The sequence below is a fragment of the Zingiber officinale genome, chromosome 6A (assembly GCF_018446385.1).
Source record: "Zingiber officinale cultivar Zhangliang chromosome 6A, Zo_v1.1, whole genome shotgun sequence".
NCBI lineage: Eukaryota > Viridiplantae > Streptophyta > Magnoliopsida > Zingiberales > Zingiberaceae > Zingiber > Zingiber officinale.
The window spans coordinates 23,334,745-23,359,241 of NC_055997.1; the positions used below are offsets into that span (position 1 = coordinate 23,334,745).

At 35.4% G+C, this 24,497-nt stretch overlaps 1 protein-coding gene and 1 long non-coding RNA gene across 2 annotated transcripts; one reads left to right on the plus strand and one right to left on the minus strand.

Moving 5' to 3' along the window:
* Positions 1 to 630: 630 nt before the first annotated feature.
* LOC121993801 (O-fucosyltransferase 16-like) lies at positions 631 to 3,215 on the plus strand. The gene is made up of 8 exons (XM_042548109.1): positions 631 to 1,044; positions 1,152 to 1,242; positions 1,322 to 1,398; positions 1,477 to 1,565; positions 1,665 to 1,851; positions 1,951 to 2,238; positions 2,310 to 2,641; positions 2,733 to 3,215. Exons 1-8 carry the CDS (start codon positions 865 to 867, stop codon positions 3,136 to 3,138), a joined length of 1,650 nt encoding a protein of 549 aa, XP_042404043.1. The 5' UTR covers positions 631 to 864; the 3' UTR covers positions 3,139 to 3,215.
* Positions 3,216 to 23,757: 20,542 nt separating this feature from the next.
* On the minus strand, positions 23,758 to 24,124 carry LOC121993802. Its single transcript, XR_006115416.1, has 3 exons — positions 24,071 to 24,124; positions 23,887 to 23,994; positions 23,758 to 23,777 (listed from the first exon to the last, which is right to left on the minus strand). It is a non-coding gene; the product is annotated as an uncharacterized LOC121993802 (long non-coding RNA).
* Positions 24,125 to 24,497: the final 373 nt, after the last annotated feature.

Below are 24,497 nucleotides of genomic sequence, written 5' to 3' on the forward strand. Positions count from 1 at the left end.
TTTCTCAGTCATGGATGATGAGTAAATTTTCTTTTCTTTTGGTTTTTTTATTTGGTACCGTGCATTCAGTTTATACTAATTAATTAATTATGTGGTGATATAGGAATAAAAGAATAATTTTAATCTTTTTATTATTTTATCTGAGTTTGATATTTAAGGTAATTTTATAATAATTTGTATTTTTTATATTTTTAAAATTTTTAGTACATTTAGAATATTTTGAATTTTTGGTATGTTTAATTTTTTTTTGTTATGATTTCTTTCCTTATATTGTGTTAAGATTTCTTTCCTTATAGTGTTGACTAGTATTTCTTTCCTTATACTGTTGACTAGTAATTCAGTGAATTTTCTTTACCTTCCGGATTTGGTATTTAGAGTATTTTTGATAATTTTTATTTTTATATTTTTAAATGTTTAGTCCATATTTTAGATTTTTACTATGTTTAATTTTTTGTTTTGTTTTGTTAGGTTGGTAGTTTATATAAATAATTATTTAGGTGGATTATTGTTGGCTGTATTTTTAGGTCGTCTATGAAAATTATTGGTTAATTCATCGAAGTTTAGACTCTGTTTTTAACAGTTTGAATCATCATCTTTATCTCCACAAACTAATCCAATCCAACTTCCCAATCTGTTAAAAACATCTTCATGCGATTTACCCCGCAGTTCTACGTATCCTATAAAAACATCTTGAATTTCACTATTTAAAAACCCCTGTTTTTTCTTCCGCCGAACCTGAACGAGTTCTTGTTCTTGGCGTTCGAAATTGCAAGAAGAAGGGGATTCGGAGTACAATCTACGGGAAGAGCAATGCAAGGAAGGAGCTAGTTGAGAGCGAAGGAGAAGGAAGGTTATTCGCTGGAGATGGTTTTGCGGAGGCGCCGTCGACCCGACCGGCGAGTGGCACCGGCGTCGAAGTTTCTCTCCGCCGCCGCTCTCCTCTTCCTCCTCGTCCTCGCCTTCCGCTGCTTCCTCGCCTTGTCGTGCCTCTTCGACCGCCACCGCCCACCCTGTCGCTCCAACTCCTCCTCCTCCTCCTTCCCGGTACGCACGCTCGTCGAAACACCTCATTAATTTGGCCGGTTTCTTGTCTTCGAAACGCCTCGTTCTTCGACAATCCTGAGTTGGTTTCCGTGATATGAACTAAACAGAGTGGGGGAGAGAGCCGAGCGATCGACCTTTGGGCCTCCGAGACGTCCAAAGATTTCTACGGGTGCAGCCATGCCAGCATTGGTTTCTCACGTAGGCATATTCCTCAATCCTCATAGCTAGCTGCTTCTTTCTCTGATCAAATCCAACTGCCGTCGCTTTCATTCTACAGCTGCAGGCGAGAACACACTTCCCAATAGGTATTTGGTGATCGCTACTAGCGGAGGTCTGAATCAACAAAGAACAGGGGTCAGTGCCCGCTCATCTTTTTCCTTCTTGCTGCTTCAATATTTGTTTTCTTTCTTAAATCCCCCCCTGCATTTGCAGATCATAGATGCTGTTGTCGCAGCTAGACTTTTGAGAGCGACCCTTATCGTTCCTATCCTGGATCAGACATCCTTCTGGGCGGATTCGAGGTCAGTCAGTCAGTCTGTCAAGCACCGATGAACATTCCAAAAAGTTAAAAAAAAACTCCATTGTGAAGAACCATATATATATATATTCATCCTTTGCAGCAATTTCAGTGAGATTTTTGATGTCGACTGGTTCATCAACTCTCTGTCCGATGATGTCAAGGTTATCAAACAACTCCCCGAAAATGACGGCGAGGGCATTTGGAGTCCTCATACGATGCGTGTTCCCAGAAAGTGCTCCGCAATTTGCTATCAGACTCGAGTTCTGCCCGTGTTCATGAAGAAGAACGTGAGTCACTTAGAACTGGATAGTGAGATGTGAACTGATTCTTCATGGCTGCTGCACAGCTAACTAGAATACTGAATTAATGTTTTTGCCACGATGCAGGTTGTTAAACTTACAAAATTTGATTATAGGCTCGCGAACCAGTTGGAGACAGATCTTCAGAAATTGAGATGCCGAGTGAACTATCATAGCTTGAAATTCACAGACCAGATACAAAATATGGGCGACAAACTGATCCATAGGATGAATGCTAAAGGCAATGACCACTTCATTGCCCTTCACTTGAGGTTCGAAGCAGATATGCTTGCCTTCTCTGGATGCTATTACGGAGGAGGAGAGAGAGAAAGAACTGAATTGGGCGCAGTACGCAAACGATGGAAAACGTTACGTGTAAGGCATCGATTTGCACCTCGATCGATCTGAATCAAACTGTGAGAATCTAATTATTATTACTATTTCAGGCAAGCAATCCCGAAAAGGAACGCAGGCATGGTAAATGCCCGCTCAAGCCTGAAGAAGTCGGGCTGATGCTCAAGGCACTGGGCTTCGGAAGGGATGCTCATCTCTACGTGGCTTCCGGCGAGATCTATGGCGGAGAAGAAAGACTAGCACCTCTCAAGGCATTATTCCCCAACCTTCACTCCAAAGAGACCTTAGCCACCAAAGAAGAGCTGGCGCCGTTCTCGTCCTACTCGTCCCGAATGGCCGCACTCGATTTCATTGTTTGCGACGGCGGCAGCGTATTCGTGGCCAACAACAACGGCAACATGGCCAAGATACTGGCCGGCCGAAGGTGCGTGGATCGATATGCTCGCTCATAATCGTGTCATACAAAGATACTCTGTAGCTAACTAGCTCGATGCATGGCATCTGGATTGGTGCAGGAGATATTTCGGGCACAAGAGGACGATAAGGCCGAACGCGAAGAAGCTACACACTCTGTTTCTGAACGTAACTGACATGCCCTGGGAAACGTTCTCATCGAGAGTTCGTGCGTTCCAGAAAGGTTTCATGGGAGAGCCAAACGAGGAGACAATTGGCAGAGGAGGAGGAGGAGGAGGAGGATTCCATGAAAATCCTTCAGCGTGCATATGCGAAAAGCATTTTGTGCCGTATTATCTCCGCGCCGAGTTTGACAAGAGAGCGAAGAGGAAGGGAAACAAGAGCTCTGGGGAGGTGACAGGTTACTTTTCAGGAGGAGACAAGAATTTGGGGTGGACTGATTTGGTTTACGAGGAAACTGAGAGTCCCTCCAATGGCACAGACTTGGATTATGATGAACTAATCTAGAAGAAATAGTCCCACATCCCTCGAAACGAATAACTAGTATAAAGTATAATGATAATTGTTTAATCTTAAATGAACAGATAATAAGGCTATCCTACGTAATTATGCTTCTTGATTGAAATTTTCTGTTTTGATCCTTAATTTTGAAGATTTATCTCTGTGTTCTAAGATTTAGCTAATGTGTTCACTTTAATCAAATTAAATAATAAATTCATCTTTAGCATAAACAACTACTCAGTAAGATTTGAATAAGCCCGTATCTTGGTAGGTAGGAGTGTAATCGAGTCGAATTCTTGGATGTTTGAATTTGACTCGTTTATAATCGAGCTGAGCTCGAGTTTATTTAACGAATATATTCATGGCTCACGAGTTTTTATCGAACCTAAACGAACTTAATAATTATAAATTTAAATATTCATTAAAAATTAAATTATATATTTTTAAAAAATTATAATATTTTTGTTAAAATTTATAATTTTATTTTAATAAATCAATTTAATATATTTGTCTATGTTTTTCATAAGGAAAATGTAAAATTTATAAATCAGCTTAACGAACATGTTCACGAGCTACGAGTCGAATATTGTGAAGTTTGAGCTTGGTTTGTTTATATTAACGAGCCTAATTAAACGAGCTCAAATGAACTATTATCGAATCGAGGTTCGAATAACTCACGAGCGGCTTGATTCATTTACACCTCTATTGGTAGAGTATCCACGTAGGGAATATTTGGAAGACATAATTTTTTAAATATACTCTAATCTTAAATAATTATAGAATGAATTTAAAATCCTCCAGTAATTTTTCTCTCTTTATTTTTTTTTGTTAAAAATAAAAATATATATATTTAATGGTAGAATTTGGTATATTTAATAGATGGACTCCATAAATATTTATTTTATGGAATATTTGATGGATTTAAGATATTTGAAAAAGTAAGATACGTGGGACATGTTTTTTAAAATATCTCCTAATCTTAAATATCCACAATTAGACCGAGATATTATGGAATGGATTTAAAACCATCTAGTGATTTTTCTCTTCGTTTTTTAAAAAATATATATATATATAAATTCCATCATTAATTATATATATATATATATATATATATATATATATATATATATATATATATATATATAATGGTCGAATTTGAGATATTTAAGAGTGGAATATTTAATAGACGAGCCCATAAATGTTTATTTTGTGGAATATTTGATTGTGTAATTTAAGATATTTAAAGAGTGAGATATTTGATTGATATGTGAATGTAAGAATTAAAAATATTTGATAGAAATATTCGGTGGATGTTCTAAATATATTTATTATAGAATTTGAGCATCCATAGTAAGATTAAATATTTCTCTTAAATTTTTGTGATTCCCATATACACATCTCAATCATATATCTCACTCTTCAAATATCTTAAATCTCATAATCAATTATTCTATAAAAAAAATATTTATAGAATCCACCTATTAAATATCTCTCTTAAATATCCTAAATATCACCATTAAATATTTTTTATCTAAAAAAACAAAGAGAGAGAGTATATCTAGTGATTTTAAATCTCCGGAGGATATTTGAATAAATATCTTCTTCAAATATTTCCACCGTGGATACTCTTAAAGCATCTCCAATGTAAAATTTGTCAAAGTAAAATAAAAAAACTTTAATAAAAAAGCTTCAAAATGATTGAGATGAAATTTGAGGTTTTTAGTTCTAACCTTGTAAAAATTATTTTTTTTCCGCTTAAAGTGAAGGTGAAGTCAATAATTAACGATAAAATAATATTATAATTCTTTTAAAATAATTAAAAAGTAAGTTATTTTAGGAAGCATTTAATTATAAGGTTATTTTTTATTTTAAGTATACGTTAAAAAATATAACTATAATTAAATTGAAATTCATAAGTTAATTAAATATTAAATAAAAAATATTAATTAAATTAAATTAAAAACATAAGTTAATTAATTTATTAATTATAAATTATAAATTATAAATAAATTAAATTAAATATCATAATTAATTAAAATATTAAATGAAATATATATATATATATATAATATTATATTGCACGACTTATAATGCACAACTGTGAGTGACATTGCATTGGCACGTCGTGATGTGGACGTGACCTCTTCTGCGTTATTTTGTTTGCTAACCAACACATTTAATTTATGTTTCTTTTTCTTTTCTAATTCTCACCTAACACGTTTTGACTTTTACGCTTTTTGCTTTTTTGTTTTTTCCACAGAGCACACTTTCTTCATCGCCTCCAAAGCTGAACGCTCTGCAAAAGTAAAAACTAGGGTAACCCTATTTTACCGCTGCAGCGTCGTCCTCGCCGTGCGTCGTGGTTCCTCGCGCGACAAACCTTCGACGAGAAGCTAGGGCAATCCTATTTCGCCGTCGCGACACTGTCCTTGCCCTATTTTGCCGTTGCGATGCCATACTTGCTGCTCCGGTGTTCCTCGCTCTCATATCCTCATGCGGCCACGAAGCTTCCAGATCGCGCCCCTCAGTGCCGCTCATTATTCTCACTGCCGACCTCTCGCCGCAGTCCCTCTATGTTAGACTCTTTGTTCATAGTTTTGGTTCCTCTTCTACTTCTCATTCTTCATTTTTGAAATTAACAACTGTTGGAAAATATGAAATTACAATTGTTAGTGTTGGTTGCTACTCGGAAAACTTAGAGGTTCCACTGTATAAAAATTTTGTACAAAGGTCTGAACCTTTTTCCTAGCTACCATGTGTTCTTTTAAATTAAATTTTGGATCGCCTGCGGAACTTAACACGTTTGATCCAAAACTTAATCTATTTGTTCTTTTAGGTTTTGACTTGGATCTCCTACGGAACTTAACACGTTCGACCCAAATCACCTTAAGTTATTAATTCCATTAAATATTAATTTCCATAATTGGTTCCCAGTACTGACGTGGCGAGGCACACGGCCTTCTTGAATATGGGAGCAACCACCACCGACTAGACAAAACCTTTTATAGAAAGCTAATATTTAATTTCCTAAAATAACTTTAGGTTAACCGAAAAGAATAATCAAATCACAAGGAAAAGAAAAAACAAAAGAACACAACATCAAAAAACATATTCGAAATTCTAGAATCGTAAGCCTCTTGTATTTGGTATTATTTCCATAAATAACTAGTATGATGCGGAAAGAAAAATTACTAGTTATACCTTGTAGAAAAACCTCTTGATCTTCTACCGTATTCCTCTTCTAACCTCGGACGTTGTGTGGGCAACGATCTTCCGAGATGAGAAACCACCAAGCACCTTCTTCTTCTCCTAGCTAGGTTCGGCCAACACAAAGAAGCTTCACCAAGGACGAAGAACAAAACACCAACCAAGCTCCAAGGGATACAAGCTTTCTCTCCTTCTTCTTCTTCTTCTCCAAGTAGTATCCGGCCACCACGAGAACTCCAAGCAAGAGATAAGTTTTGGCCACCACAAAAGAGGAAGAAAGGAAGAGGATGGCCGGCCACAATAATTTTCTTCAAGGATGAATAATTTCGGCCACCACCAATGCTCCAAGGGATGCTAGAGATGAGACTTGCTTTCTCTCCTTCTTCTCCTTCCTTGATCCAGCCACAAACAAAAGCTCCACCAAGAAGATAGGTTTCGGCCAACAAGAGGAGAAGAGAGAAAGGGAAGGGCCGGCCACCACACCAAGGAAAAGAGGGAGAAAAATAATAGAGGTTGTTCACCATGAAGGCACCCCTACCCCTTCTTTTATATTCCTTGGCTTTGGCAAATAAGGAAATTTATTTATAATAAAATTTCCTTAACTTTCCTTGACAACAATTAATTAAGAAAAATTAAATAAATTTTCCTAATTAATTGTATGTGGCCGGCCATCTCATGTAGAGCAAATAGGATAATTTTAATCAACAATTAAAACTTCCCTATTTGTCTTTGGAAATTTTAAAAAATAAAATTTTCTTTTAAAATCCCTTCATGGTTGATAAAAAGAAATTTCTATAATTTTAATTTTCAACATGTGAATAATTTTTCAGAGAGAAAAAATAAAATATCTTTCCAATCTACAAATAAAGAAAGAGATCTAATCTCTTTCTTTTAATCTTTTTGTAGATCTTTTAAAGAGAGATATTTTAATTTTAATTCTCTATAATAAATTATATCTTCCACATAATAAAAATTAAAATTAAAATTCTTTTTTAATTTAATGGGGCCGGCCACCTAAGCTTGGGTTCAAGCTAGGGCCGGCCACCCATGAACCAAGGCTTGGCCGACCCTAGCTTGAACCACAAGCTAGCTTGGTCGGCCCCTTTCTCATGGGTATGAAGGTGGGTATAGGTGGGTATAGTACTCTATAAATAAGAGGCTACGATAGGGACCGAGAGGAGGAATTGGTTTTGGTCTCCCGATAAAATTAAGCATCCCGTGTTCGCCCCGAACACACAACTTAATTTTATCAATAATAATTCATTCCACTAGAGAACTATTATTGAACTACCGCACCAATCCCAAATTACATTTTTTGGGCTCCTTCTTATTATGAGTGTGTTAGTCTCCCTGTGTTTAAGATATCGAATGTCCACTAATTAAGTGAGTTACTGACAACTCATTTAATTAATATCTTAGTCCAAGAGTAGTACCACTCAACCTTATTATCATGTCGGATTAAGTCCACCTGCAGGGTTTAACATGACAATCCTTATGAGCTCCTCTTGAGGACATTATCAACCTAGTATCTCTAGGACACAGTTTCCTTTTATAATCAACAACACACACTATAAGTTATACCATTTCCCAACTTATCAGGCTTATTGATTTATCGAACTAAATCTCACTCATTGATAAATTAAAGAAATAAATATCAAATATATGTGCTTGTTATTATATTAGGATTAAGAGCACACACTTCCATAATAACCGAGGTCTTTGTTTCTTTATAAAGTCAGTATAAAAGAAACGACCTCAAATGATCCTACTCAATACACTCTGAGTGTACTAGTGTAATTATACAGTCAAGATAAACTGATACCTAATTACACTACGACCTTCCAATGGTTTGTTCCTTTCCATTATGGTCGTGAGCTACTGTTTATAATTTATAAGATACTGATAACATGATCCTCTGTGTGTGACACCACACACCATGTTATCTACAATATAAATTAATTGAACAACTACATTTATCATAAATGTAGACATTTGACCAATGTGATTCTTATTTCTTGATAAATGTTTATACCAAAAGCTAGGCTTTTAGTATACACTCTAACAGTTAGATCTTGGGTGTGAGTTTCATCATTTAAATGTTCAGGACAGCAAGTAATGTATCAAAATCATGTTGGCTATGGTTATTCTTATTTCTATTTCCATGAGTCTTTAATGGATGCATTCTTCTTGTTTGTTTCACATGATAATACTGTGTTAGATTACTGGCAACATTCTTTTTTTTTATGTATATTTGATTTAGAATGTTTTTTTTGGCTATATGATGATGATATGCAGAGTCTCATTTCATTTGGATCTGAAATTTTCTAGCAATGAATGAAAATTACGGTGAAGATCAATTATACATTCCTCAAGTTGTAGATGCCCGAAAGCCAAAATATGGGATGGAATTCTCATCAATAGATGATGCATTTTCATTCTATAACCAATATGCACGTGAATCTGGATTTAGTGCCAGGATAAATAGTAGCAAGAAAAATAAGATGACAAATGAAGTTGTGTGGAAAACATTTGTTTGCTTTAAAGAAGGACATACGGATGATCAACGGAATAAACAAGCAAAAGGTGATCAACGGACAAGGGAAAGAGCACGTGGAGAAGTTAGAACTGGTTGTAAGTCGAAGATTTCATTTGTCATGGAACAAACTGGGCATTCATGGGTTGCCACCAACTTTATAGAAAGTCATAATCATCCACTCTCAACACCTTCAAAGGTCCATTTACTACGCTCACATCACAATGTTTCAGATGCAAAAAAAGCATTGACTCAACGATTTTTAAAGGCCAATGTGCCAACTTGTCAACAAATGCAATTACTAGAGATAGAGTATGGAGGGCCTGAGCAAGTAGGTTGCATAGAAAGAGATATTAGGAACTTTGAAAAAGAGCTAAGGGATCAACGAAAGGGTATCGATGTCGAAACACTAATCGAGCTATTTGCATCTGAGAAAGAGAAAAATTCAGCTTTTTTTCCTTTGAATATGAGACTGATTTAGATAACAGATTCAGTAGGTGTTTTTGGGCTGATCATGTATCAAGAACGACATATAGTATATTTGGTGATGTAGTTGTATTTGATACAACATATAACACCAACAAATATAGGTTGATTTTTGCACCATTTGTAGGAGTTAATCATCATCACCAAACAATTATTTTTTGTTGTGACTTTATAAGTGATGAGAATACTGAATCTTTTGTTTGGCTGTTCAACAAGTTTATAGAAGGCATGCCTAAAGGTGCACCAAATGTGATCATTACTGATCAGGATCCTGCTATGACAAAAGTCATTGCCTAAGTTTTCCCTCAGACAGTGCATTGATAGTGTTTGTGGCATATACTGAATAAATTTCCAGAAAAATTACATCCTTTGACTTTTCATGACTACTATCAAAGTATAAATAATGTAATTAGAAATTCTACAACACCTGATGAATTTGAGAATTCATGGGAAGAGGTTATCAAGTGTATTAACTTGGAGAAAAATGATTGGTTGTCTTTGATGTATGAATTGCGACATAAGTGGGTGCTAACTTATTTTAGCACTGGAATGTCAAGTAGTCAGAGATCTGAAGGCTCACATGCATTTTTCAAGAGATATGTCTCAAATAAAAATTCATTGATGGACTTTATCACCCGTTTCAATAGGGCACTGAGATATCAAAGACACAATGAGTTAGTTACAGATCATATTGATTTAAATGAGCATCCTAGGGTTAAGACAAACTGGACAATGGAAACTCAAATGGTTAAGTTATACACACAAAAAAAATGGATGGAGTTTCAAAGTGAAATGAGTGAGAGTCATGGTTATTATGTGCAACATGTATCTATGGAAGTTGACTTAGTAGTTTACCATGTGATGAATTTTCAAAGTTGTTCTTCCTCCAAACCAAGGGTGCTTATGCATGACAAACAGAGGGACAACATATTCTATAGCTGTAGAAAATTTGAGTTTGATGGCATTCTATGCAGGCATATGTTAGCTTTTTTTCGTATCAACCAAGTATTTCATTTGCCTGATAAGTATACTTAAACGATGGATACGAGATACAAAGGTTGGAGCAATATATGCTTTGGGGGTACAAAATTTCATTGATGATCCAGATAGGGTTTTAATGTCAAGGCACTCAAGGTTATCCTATAAACCTTCAGTATTAATTGATGATGCATCTTTGACTGATGAGGGGACAAACTTATTGGATGAACAATTGAATTGTATCTACAGTAAAATTCAAGAGATTAACATTAATAGAACATGTGATAATAGAGGTCAAAGGAAGAAATCTATGAATGAGCCCCCTAATATTATGGATCCTTCTTTAGTAAGAACAAAGGGATGTGGGAAGAGATTGAAATCATCAAAGGAGAAGTCAACCTCAAAGTCTCGGTTATGTCATGGATGTGAGCATCGAGGTGTGTCACATGATAAGCGTAATTATCCAAATTTGCAACAATTAGGGTATGTGCCAATTAATTCTCTATTTGTATGATAATTTTATTTGCAAATTAATTACCTTTATTATATTGTATAAATATGACAATATGTTAATTGATAGATCAACTTTGGGTAATCATCATAACAACGATGACGACACATACGAAGAAGAATTGACATCAATAGCAGACAAAGACTATCAAAGTTTAATTTAAAATTACTGGTTGATTGATTGAAATATTAAAAATAATAATTGTCTTTATTATTGTAGGTTCTAACAATATGCGTTAGCAAATAATTCAATGGGATAATATTAAACAAATTCTAAAGCTTGGTCAATACAAGAAAATTCATATTGAAGGTTTCTTTTTTACTTTTGTTAATTATGTCTATTTAGTTCCATAGAAGATGCCTGTACAATTTATTTTTAATTTGTTAGCTATTACACTTATGTTAGTTTTAGTTGTGCTTATAAATGCTCATGGAGTAGTTGCATAGACAAACACCTGAATCTGAAGTTGTTGCATCTAACGGTGGAGAAGACGATGAAGTCCCATACCTAGTGCTTGGGGAGACATTGAACCAACTTCATACTTTTCACATTTGAGCAGACTGTTATGACCTCTGTTTAAACAAACTTTATATGTTTCACATTTGTGTAGCTTTATTGTAAACTATTGCATTATGTAGGCTCTGTTATGACCTCTGTTTAAACAAGCTTTTCTCCAATTTTTCCTCCTCATTATGAAGTTGCTGGAAAGAAGTTGTACGTGTTGTTGTCACCTAAACATTCTTCTCAAAGTAATAATCTAGAAAAAAAGATTGCTTCTCTATGTAGATTTGTTTTTATCAATCATTCTATGTAGCTTCTCTATGTGCTGTAGTCAGGTTAAGTGCCCAATGTGATGATTTTGAGGATGATATCAAAAAGGAAAACTTATTAAGTGCAATTGGAGTATGCATGTATGCTCATGTAGGCTTTCAATGAGTTTAATATAACAATTGGTGAGAACCTACATAATGCAATAGTCAATCTAACAAGTATTCTTCAGGTCTTTAGGGCAAGCCTCGCCATGTACAAGTGCTTTTGTAGCAGGACAAGTAGCAACATTCAAGATGTTTGAGACAATCAAACAGAATCCTGTGATAGATGCATATGATACCATTGGAACCACATTGGATGGCATTCAAGAAATATTGAATTAAATGATGTCTACTTTAGCTATCTAGCTAGACCTGATGATCCAGTACTAAATGGATTGTCTTTATTTGGAGAAAGTGGAAGTGGAAAGTCAACCATAATCAGTCTAATAGAAAGATTTTATGATCCACAAGCTGGTGAAATTCTTATAGATGGAATCAATCTCAAGGATTTTCAGTTGAGATGGATAAGAGGGAAAATTGGCCTTGAGTGCCAGGAACCAGTTCTCTTTGCATCTAGCATTTGGGAAAGTATTGCTTATGGCAAGGATCGTGCGACTGTTGATGAAATTAAAGTTGCTGTTGAGCTAGCCAATGCTTCCAAATTTATCAAACAACTACCTCGGTGTGTATTTTTTTTTTATAACCGTTTGCTTTTCTATTTATTTGCATTTTGTGCCTTCTTTATACTGTAAGCTTCATACTATATTCAGGGTCTTGACACCTTGGTTGGAGATCATGGAATTCAAGTCTCTAGCGGACAGAAACAAAGAGTTACAGTAGCTAGAGCTATTCTTAAGGACCCAAAAATATTATTTCTAATTGAAGCCACCAGTGCTCTTGATGCAGAATCTGAATTAATCTTGCAAGAATGTAAACACAACTGTTGAAAGAATGTAAACACACTGAAGTTCTTTCGCAAAGAACAAGATCAACGACACTTTCAATATATAAAAATCAACTGTATATAATGGCAACTTGAGCATATGAGGAAGATCTTTGAATACATTTTTGAAGCACATCCCATGTTAGTGCACTTGTAATACGTTTTTGAAGCACATCCCATGAAGCAAGTCAACAACTTAATCACATTACTTATAACAATGTAGATAAAACAATTTAGATTAAATCATCATTTTAATTTCGATACAACACTTGCAACAACTCAAACTAAAATCAGTGTTTGAAATTCAACTCATATAACGACTTCAAACAACATGCCTAATCATCATCATTATCATCACTGATCATAAGAGAATCTAACTGATGCTCTATCTCTTTTAATGCATCTTTCAACTTAATAATTTTTTCAGTTTTTGAAAGTTTTCTCTCTAAATCTGAATTTGACCTTGAACTTGAAGTTGCACATGATATTTTATTTCGACTAGATGCAAAGGAAGTTGGTGCAGATTTTTTTTTTCAAAGTATTTCTCAAAAGCTTTTTGTGCCTCCTCTCTACTTTTGAAAGATTTGTGTATGACACCCTTAAAGCCATTAACATGATCAGAAGCTTCTACCCACGTTTAATAAATTCCTGGCACACGTCTAACAAATACAACATATGTTTTCCTCTACATTTTAAATAACATTAAGAATCTTATATAAATAAAATATTAGAACTTAAATGAAATGATTTACCATAGATTGTATATAAAGAGTCAAAGTTTTGCAAGTTTCCTATAAATTGTAGAACTAAAAGAATATAAGTTATCAAAGAAAAAGAGGCTAAAATCCAATTATTTACCATATGATTGCTCATGGAGGATTTACAAGAACGTGAAAGAAGAATTTATCCTCTAAAGGCTTGTAGAAATAGAAATGAGAATGACCATAACCAATATGATTAAATCACAGAATACTTTAAGCCCTAAATGGGAAGAGAGCAAAATTATGAACAAATGTATAACTGATCTTCACCGTAATTTTCATCCATTGCTAGAAAATTTCAAATTCAGATGAAATGAGACTCTGCATATCATCATCATATAGCCAAAAAAACATTCTAAATCAAATATACATAAAAAAAAAGAATGTTGCCAGTAATCTAACACAGTATTATCATGTGAAACAAACAAGAAGAATGCATCCACTAAAAACTCATGGAAATAGAAATAAGAATAACCATAGCCAACATGATTTTGTACATTACTTGCTGTCCTGAACATTTAAACGATGAAACTCACGCACAAGATCCAACAATTGTAATTTCATATTTTCCAATAGTTGTTAATTTCAAAAATGAAGAATGGGAAGTAGAAGAGGAACCAAAACTATGAACAAGGAGTCTCACAGAGAGGGGCTGCGGCGAGAGGTCGACAGCGAGAACAATGGGGCGGTACTGAGGGGCGCGATCTGGAAGCTTCATGGCCGCACGAGGATCTGAGAGCAAGGAACACCGGAGCGGCAAGTACGGCGTCGTGATGGAAAAATAGGGCAAGGACAGTGTCGCGGAGGCGAAATAGGGTTGCCCTAGCTTCTCATCAAAGGTTTGTCACGCGAGGAACCACGGCGAGGATGACGCCGCGGCGACAAAATAGGGTTGCCCTAGTTTTCGCTTTTGTAGAGCGTTCGACTTTGGAGGCGACGAAGAAAGTGTGCTCTGTGGAAAAAAGGAAAAAGCAAAAAATGGAAAAGTCAAAACGTGTTAGGTGAGAAATAGAAAAGAAAAAGAAACACAAATTAAATGTGTTGGTCAGCAAATAAAACAACGCAGAAGAGAGGCCACATCCACATCACGACATGCCAACGTAGAAGTCGCGCAGTATTATATATATATATATATATATATATATATATATATATATATATATATATATATATATATATATATATATAAGAGAGAGAGAGAGAGAGAGAGAGCCGTGATGCCTTATGGATTGCAGATGTGCGATTCGCCTGAGGCACCTCCCATGCATCGGAGGCGCCTTCGTTGGTTTTTTTTTTAACAGGGTTGAGGTGTGCTTGTCCACTAGCTAGCTTGCAACTCCCCAAATTGCCACCGAACACATAGCCGACGTTGGTTTGCTTAGCACCCATCTCCATTCTCCATCATAAACCTTTCCACTCCACTATTTGTTCTTCATCTATGCACAATAATTTTTAGCCCTGATAGATCCTACAACGCACATGTCCTAGCTGCTTTCTTATCAATTTTTGCTTATGTAATTTGCAGGGAACTTGTCAAACATCAATTCCCACATTGAATAAAATAATGATAATTTATTTCATTTTAAGTTGTATATTAGAACGAAGGAAGAATTTAAGCTACAACGTTGTAGCAGCTACTTCGACAGTTAACTGCTATACATTGTAGCAGCTAACTATCTATTTTAGTTTCAATTTAAGTTATAATTCCCTCTATTCCTATTATATACCATTTATACATGATTCTCTTTATTGGATGTCTTGGGTATTAAATTGTTAATTAATTCCACAGCTAGCTACTACAACATTGTAGCAGTTCTTTGGAATGTTAGCTGCTACAACGTTGCAGTTACTTGAAATGTTAGCTGCTACAACGCTATAGCAGCTAATTCGACAGTTAGTTGCTACAACGTTGTAGTAGTTACTTGGAATGTTAACTACTACAATGCTGTAGCAGCTAATTCGTCGATTAGCTGTTATAATGTTGTAGTAGCTACTTGGAATGATAACTACAATAGCACTGTAGTAGCTACTTGGAATAATAACTGCTACAACGCTAAAATAGCTACTTGGAATGCTAGCTGCTACAACGCTGTAGCAACTACTTGGAATGATAGCTGCTACAATGTTATAGTCGGTTAGTTGCTTCAATGTTACAACAGCTTCTTGGAATGTTAGCTGCTATAACGTTGCAGTAGCTACTTAGAATGATAGCTGCTACAACGTTGTAACAACTACTTGAAATGATAGCTGCTACAACGCTATAGCAGCTAATTCGACAGTTAGTTGCTACAACGTTGTAGTAGTTACTTAGAATGTTAACTACTACAACGCTGCAGCAGCTAATTCGTCGATTAGCTGCTATAATGTTGTAGTAGCTACTTGGAATGATAACTACAATAGCACTGTAGCAGCTACTTGGAATAATAACTGCTACAACGCTAAAATAGCTACTTGGAATGCTAGCTGCTACAATGCTGTAGCAACTACTTGGAATGATAGCTGCTACAATGCTGTAGTCGGTTAGTTGCTTCAATGTTACAGCAGCTACTTGGAATGTTAGCTGCTATAACGTTGCAGTAGCTACTTAGAATGATAGCTGCTACAACGTTGTAACAGCTACTTGGAATGATAACTGCTACAACGCTATAACAGCTACTTAGAATGATAGCTGCTACAATGCTGTAGTATCTACTTAGAAGGATAGCTACTACAATATTGTAGAAGCTAATTCGTGGGTTAGCTGCTACAACGTTGTAATAGCTACTTGGAATGATAGTTGCTACAACGTTGCAGCAACTACTTAGAATGATAGCTGCTACAACATTGTAGTAGCTAATTCGACGATTAGCTACTACAACATTGTAGCAACTACTTTGATAGTGTGGGTGCTACAATATTGTAGCAACTACTTGAACGACTAGCTGCTACAATATTGTAGCAGCTACTTCATCACCCCAAACAACCTTTTCCATAGCTATTTGATATATTATTTATACGTGATTCTAAATGATCTATTTAATTAATATAGGAGAAAATATATATTATCTTTATTGGACATAAACCAGGTGTTTATGACACATGGATAGAAGCATCTACACAAGTTAATCGTTTTAAGGATGCTGTACACCAGTCCTTCGAGAGTAAACAGAATGCAATAAGAGCTTTTAAAGCCTACAACGTACTATCTTACAATCTTAATATTTTTTTATAATATTTAATTTTGTTGGTTATATAATTTGCAGCAAACTTACTAATTTAGGGAGCTTCAATTTCCCACATTTTATTTGATGGTAAGTAGTTTCAATATTAGGATTTATGCTAAAATGTCCAGTAGCTACTTCGAAAGCTAGCTGCTACACGTTGTAATAGCTACTTCAACAGTTAACTGCTACACGTTGCAGCAACTAGTTGTAGACTCCAAACAACCTTTTATTATAATTTATTTATTATAAAATTTACAAGAAACTTGCCAAACATCATTTTCCACAAACCATTTGATGGTAAGTCATTTCAAAATTTATTGTAATTCTCTCTAATCCTGTTATATATTAATATGATTTATAATACAACGTACAAGCTCTAGCTGCATAACGTGTAGCAACTACTTTGACATTTAGCTACTACGTATAGTTGCTAATTTGACAGTTAGCTACTTAGTTGCTACAAATTAGTTAATAGACAATTATATTTATCATGTTATCAAAATTTAGTTATCCAGTATTATAGTTTACATGTTTGATACATTTTAATGTTTTATGATTAATTTGTAACTGCTACAATTTGTATCAGCTATTAATCAGGTAGGTGCAATAACTTGTAGTAGCTACCCGACAGTAGCTGCTATATAATGTAACAACTACACTGCAATAGCTACTACACGTTATAGCAGCTATCCTACATTAGCTGCTATAAGTTGTAATAGCTAGCCGACACCAATTAATATATGACCACTCATCAATTCATAATAATTTAGACCTACCTACTCCTATTCAATGATCATTTGATCTGTTACTTTCATAGAACGACCACTCATACCTGTTATAAACCATGACCTGTGAACATAGGGAAAATCTGATTTTAGTAGAAGGCCACCTGTGGGCGCGTTACTCCTATTCCCAGATTTTACAACGACCTTATTTTCCTATAAAATGATGGTGTCACAGAGAGATGCTTGTCATTATCGCTTCCACATCATCACTCTTTTATGAGCCTTCTCACTTTCTTTGTCATTCTTCCTTTCATTACACTTTTACGAGTAGCATAAATATGACACCATCTTCCTTACACCACCTTTGTCATTCCTTTCATGGCATCCACTGTCTTTGTTTGAAATTTGGTATTGTGTCTTCCTTCTAAAACGGAAATCACAAGGCAGTCATGTTGTCTTCCATGATGTATTTAAGCTTTCATATGGTTGTATGCAGCCAAGTTGAGGTTCGGAAAGGAATATCTTTGTCCGAAATCTGCATGTGTCTTCCATATTATATTCTTTCATCTTGCAGACTGTGCGCCTCGATGGATTTCAAGAATCCGTTTATGTTGATTTGATCGGCCAATCTTTGCCCACCACTACGCGAGATAAATGGAAATGATAAGAAGGGCGATCAGCTAGTCGACTAGCATATTCTTGGAATATCATGGTGGCGTATGAAAGGCTCAATTAGATGACAATGTTCACACATCTACACCTGCAATACAATAAGACAAGAAGTTCTCCAGCTCACCATAAAATTCTAGCAAAGAAATACATCAAATCTTATTGATAATCTTGATGATACATTAAAATGTTAGTTTTCAACTCGTAGCAGCTAATTGTCCAAGTATCTGCTACACAGTGTAGCCGCTAGGGCATGTACGTTGTGTCGTTGTAGCATAAACCCTATTAAAACATATTTGGTAAGTAATATTTTCTTTCAATGCGAATTATTTTATTTAAAAATTTAAATTTTTTTGGGTGATATAATATTTTTATAGCAGCTACATTTTTTAGCAGATAGTACCCCTAATTTTTTTAATGTATACCAACTTGGTAAAACATTATTTAAAATTATTTTAAGCTTTAATTATCTCTAATCCTAATATATTATTAAAATTTATGCTACAACGTACAAGACCTAACTGCTACAAGTTGTTACAATTACTTGGATAGTTAGCTGCTACAACGTGGAGCAACTACTTAAAAATTTAGCTGCTACATATTGTAGCAGCTACTTGGAGAGATAACTGCTACAACGCATAGCAGTTACTTGGCAAGTCATTTCAATTTAAGTTTTAATTCCCTCTCATCCTAATATATTATTTTTTTCATGATTCTAAATGATCTATTTAATTAATATAGGGGAAAACATATATGTTTTCTTTATTAGACGTCAACTGGGTGTTTATTGTTGGTGCAATCGACCTCCAAGGTTTTAATGTCGGACAAATACATTTAAGTATGGAGCTTGATTTATGGAAGTCCTAGTTGTAGGCTAGGCAAGTGAAATCCTAGTTGTAGACTAGGCAAGGGAAGTCCTAGTTGGAGGCTAGGCAAGGGAAATCTCGGTATATCGTGGAAGCCAGGTGGATAGGTCTGGAGGATCTGATCCCTGGGGAGTCGAATATTGAGGCAAGGAAAATCTCGGTATATCGTGGAAACTAGGTGGATAGGTTTGGAGGACCTGATCCCTGGGGAGCCGAATACTGAGTCTTGGTGAGTGAAGCCAGGTGGAGAAAATCCTAGGGGGTGGTAACCTTAGGTAACGAGAAGTCTTGGAGGAGTGAACTCCAAGCAAGGTTGATCGGATGGTTTCCGGTCGACCGTGCGCGGTCGACCGGACCAGCGGATCTCGGTAAATCTAGGTTTAGGTTTACCATTATTTTCTGTATTATTATTGTTGTTGGCTAATATAATATTGCAGGAAAAGTCTTAGTGGATCAGGCGATCAGACACTGAGCAGGCAAAAGTCCAAACAAGTCTGGAGGACCATGTTTGATAGGTAAGTTGAGGTAAGCAACTGGAGGAGCGACAGTGAGGTCGAGTTCCTAAAGGGAACAACCTAAGGTCGCTGATGCAACTGAAGAAACCGGGAATGTTTCCAAGTTGAGATCAAGATAGTTTTACTATCTAAATATTACTCATGCATTATATATATTACTGTGCTAACCTTTGTGTTGCAGGGATACTTTGTTTAATTTTGTGTTGTAGGTTCGGTCGGATCGGTCGACCGAACGTAGGGATCGGTCGACCAAACCAAGTTGACTCAGCACAGGTCAGCTCATCAGCATCGATCAGAAGCAAAAGGAAATAGAGCTGTTCGGTTGACTAAACCAGGGGATCAGTCGACCGAACCAATCAACATTAAAGCTGCATTAATTGAAGATCTCGGCAGATTTCAACGAACAAGGAAAAAGCTTGTTCGGTCGATCGAAAAATGGGATCGGTCGATCGAACCATTAAAGATCAGTTAATGTCAGAGATCGAGCCAACTTCAGACTCCAGCCAGGAAAGGATGGGAGCTGATTCAGTCGACCGAACAGATGGATCGGTCGACCGAACCTCCATTACACCTATAAAATGAGGCTCGAAGTCTGAGGCCAATAGAACATTCTGATCGATTCAAGTTCTCTTCTGCAAGCTTCTCGTGCTACAAGTCTTCATCAACCTTGCAAGCTACTCTGTCCTACCGAGCTTCGACGTTTAATTATTACTGTCGGTATATTTCATTTATATTGCACTTAATTTTTATATAAGATAGTAGAAGTGTTACTATCTTACATTCTTGTACTTGTATGATTCGCTCCTTTCTGAAGATTTCAGAAAGAAGAATTATAGTGTTTGCCCATCGGTGTGGTCAAAGACCGTGGACCTTCGAGTAGGAGTCGAGCTAGGCTCTGAACGAAGTAAAAGAACTTGTCTATTCGTTTAATTTCCATTGCTTAACTTTGTTTTTAAAAAAGGACAAAGAAAAGTTTTAAAAAGCAATATCTCCCCCCCCCCCCCCCCCCCTCTATCGCACGTTTTCGATCTATCAATTGGTATCAGAGCTTCGTTAGCTCTGAAATTACTTAACCGTTTTTCAAAGCACTTTTAAAATTTTTATTTCATTAATTTATTTTTTAAATTTTCTTTCATTCTCTTTTTCCCGCACTACTAATCCCAAGACGAAAGTCTTGGAAATATTTTTTCTTTTAATTCTTTGATTGCAAGAATGTCAATGTCATATCAAGAAGGGCGAAGTATCTACGTCCCTCCACTGTACGATCAAGTCTACTTCAATTCCTAGAGGCAAATGATGGAATGCTTCGTTGGAAGTAACAATTTCGACAACTGGATCGCACTAAGATAACCTTCTCGAAACTCAGAATCGAACATAAAGGTAATGAATATGTTAATAGATATTTTTCCTAATGAAGTCTTGTGTTAATTAGAAGGTTACAAGAACGCATTCGAGATGTGGACCAAATTGATCAAGCTTCACGAGACTCCGTCGAGGCTAGAAGATCAAGATGAAAGTGAGTTCGAATCTGAGTCCGAATCCGCAGAGCTATCCTCAGAGCCAGATCTAGAAGAACAAGACAAAATCAACTTCATCGCACTAGTGGCTGAGGAGGAGGTTGTTGGATCCGAACTCGAGTCAGAACAAGTGTCCAAACCTGAACCTAAGCCCAACCAAATGTTCGAGCCTAAATCCGAAGTGGCAATGGTCAAGGGGGAGAATCCTAATAAGGATTCAGAAGGTAATATTATAAATTCAAAATTTAAAGAACACATAACATGTTTTAATTGCAGAGAAAAAGGACACCACAAAAATAAATGCCTGATGAATCGATCTAAACAACCGGAGGCAAAGGAGGAACCGATGCCTAGAGTCCGGAAAAGGAAGGACCACATCGAATGTTTCAAGTGTAAAAAGATGGGACACTACAAATCTCAATGCCCGGAGAGAAGCCCCAAGGATTCAGGGGGAGCTAGTATGGTAAATAAATTTAAATTATATGAAAATTTGCATGCTTTAGATCCTTCTTGTTTGAATTGTAATATGAAATTAAAAATACATGAAAATCCTACATTACCATTACTTAACAGAAATAATAAAAACTTAATTAATTCAAATATAACTATAATTGACCAAATCAACCCAAACCTTAATCAAGACTCAGATCTAGTTAATCAAAATATTCAAGATAATTTGAATGAAAATAATAATTATCTAAAATTAACTAACAATAAACAGAACTTAACAAAATATTTAGAAAATAAAAATAAGAAACAAAACTATAAATTAAATACAAAATCAAATTTTAGAAACTAGAAAAACAAAATAATGTTTTAAACCTATTGGATCACCGATTGATCCCGCTTTTGCTGCAAAGATGCTGGTGGTTTAGAAGGGAGGAAGGCCGAAGAGTCTTCCTAAGACCCTAAAGAAGAAGAAGATATCAATTCATTGATTAGTATCACGGTCCCAGGACAAGGTATTATTTTCTTGCCTTCCAAACACTACAAGAAAAAAGACATACAACAATGATTTTTCACCGTTGTCATAGGCCATTTTTAACTGTTGTTAAAGGCTGTGTTGTTAAAAGGGGTGGCAAACGACAACAGTTTTTAACCGTTGTTTGCGAAGGCAAAGACAACATTTTAACAACGGTGAAAAACTGTTGTCTTTTCCTACAAAGACAACAGTTTTTCACCGTTGTCTTTGAGCGTATGCCTAGGCTCTTCAACAACAGTTTTGAACTGTCTATGACAACGGCTAAAAAGCGTTGTCTTTTTAGCCAATGACATCGGTTTGACAACGGTTAAAAACCGTTGTCTTTTTAGGCAACGATGTTAAATAACATCAGTTTGTCACTATTGTCTTTTAACGCCATTGACAACAGTTTGACATATTTAAACTGATGTCTTTGGGTACAATATACAACATTTTGACAATAAATAAAAAACTTATTAATCTTTTCCTACTCAATGGTTTATAAAAAACATCCAGTGCAAATTTCATTGATAAAAAACCTACATAATCAATATTTACAATGCAAATATTCCAACATTCAAACATCACAAAAGTACCAAACATCAACATTCAAACATCACAAAAGTTTACACAGCCAAAAGTTTATATATATCACACATATAGTCCAAAATATCATGTTTTGTTGGAGCACGTCTTCTCTACCTGTGCATCTTCTAAACAGCCTGTGCATCTTCTAAACTGCAGCCTTTTCTGGTTTCTCCTCCCTCCTAGCTTCTCTTTTCTTCTCCTTTCACAGAAACTGCAGCATATGATTGCAAGTTAATTCATTTCCCAGGAGTAAATGGCATAAAAATAGATCTCTAGCTTGGAAATTTCACACGTACCTGACCTTATTACAGTTTTCCAAAAACTCAGAGTAGTATGTCTTAAAAGACCAGCTATATGGCTTTACAAGTAACTCTTAAGTATGGTAAACCAAACCTATCAACTTTACATATACCAAAAAAAATTCTATCCAATTTGAAGCATATAGAATCTAGCTAAATTCACAGAGCAAGCAATGGCTTAGAGCAACAACCAGATTCTGGTTCTATCATTGAGCATCAAAAAAGCATTATAGAATCTAGCTAAATTAGACATGAAAAATCAAGTTCCAACTTATTTCCGGAGCATACAAAATCACAAATACAAACAAGGGCTGAAGCAACAAAGCAGCACACAGAGAATTAAACAAACAAGCTTTACTAATTTAAATTCACAGAGCAAGCAAATTGATCAACCCACAATTATCATAAGGATCTACTCTCTTGATACTCAAATAGACTCAGTAAACGGCCTAACTTCTAGCACGAATCAAAATTCCTAACTATATTAGCATTTTCCCCAATTCATATTCGAATAAAATTCTTCGACAATTATGCAAAAGCATAGAGATGGTTTATTTAGTTTTTACACGGAATAGAGAGTAGAAAAGAGCAATCCAAACTTCCGACAACATCATAGAGGATACCGCTAATTAGATCATGGAAATCACATAGATAGAACTAGTAAAGAACATAAAAGCCCAAGATTTAACGATGAGACTGAGGGATTTAACAAAGGACCTGCATCTAACCATGTATCAAACCAGAAATTAATATGATCTTCACCTAAACACCATCTAATCTGCTCTTCTGCTACGTTTCTCATCTGTAACGTCCTGTGCAGTTTTGTGAACTCATGTGTGCAGTTTAGTCATGCCGATTGGATTTGGTAAATGGACTCAGAGACAGATATCTCCAAATCAAGTGCAATCAAGTATAAGCAGCATGTATTCAATTTAACTGAATATTATTATTGTCAAATGCAATAAGATGAACTCATGTATATACCTATTCATAAATATGATCTTGTATGCATTCTGCTATCTCAGAGCGCACTTCATCAATTTCTTCTTGAGAGTACTCCGCTTTTGTGAACTGTGAACACACATAAATTATATGATCTTAAAGAACAAAATATAATTAATTGGAAAAAAATAATAACTAAATAAATTCTAATTATTTGAGATGATAAAGATAATATTACTATCGATGGTAGTGTATCCCCCTCGATCATTGCATTTTCTTCAGTAATTTGCCTCATAAATCTCATCACGTAATAACCACATTGTTTCACATCTGGCTGCCTAGGAACCTACGTTAAAGGCAATTGATATTGTTAATGATAAATATACACATACCTTGATTGATTGAAATAGAAGTACCCATACCTTGATTACTTCCCATTGTACATGCTTTCTTCCTTTCCTTCCATTGTTCGAATTAAACAATCTTAACGCCCTTCATATATACATTCAACATAGTTGATATATAAGTGTTTTATGACTAAATTAAATACATAATAAAAAGCATATATAAACTCACATTTCCACAACATATTTCCAATCTTCATCACGAATGCGATGACTTAAAGAATCCAACAAGTAAACAATCTCCTTATGAGGTTTAATGACAGTCAAATTCCAATGGAAACTACACACAAATACAAAATTAGTGCATACAATTCACTAAAATAATCAATTGAAAATGATATTAAAGATGTTCATTACCCATTGCAACTTGGCACCAAAACTAATTGATTAATTGATGCACCACTCATCCTATCTGCTAAGAAACTTGCCCTCTGGTTCAACCGTT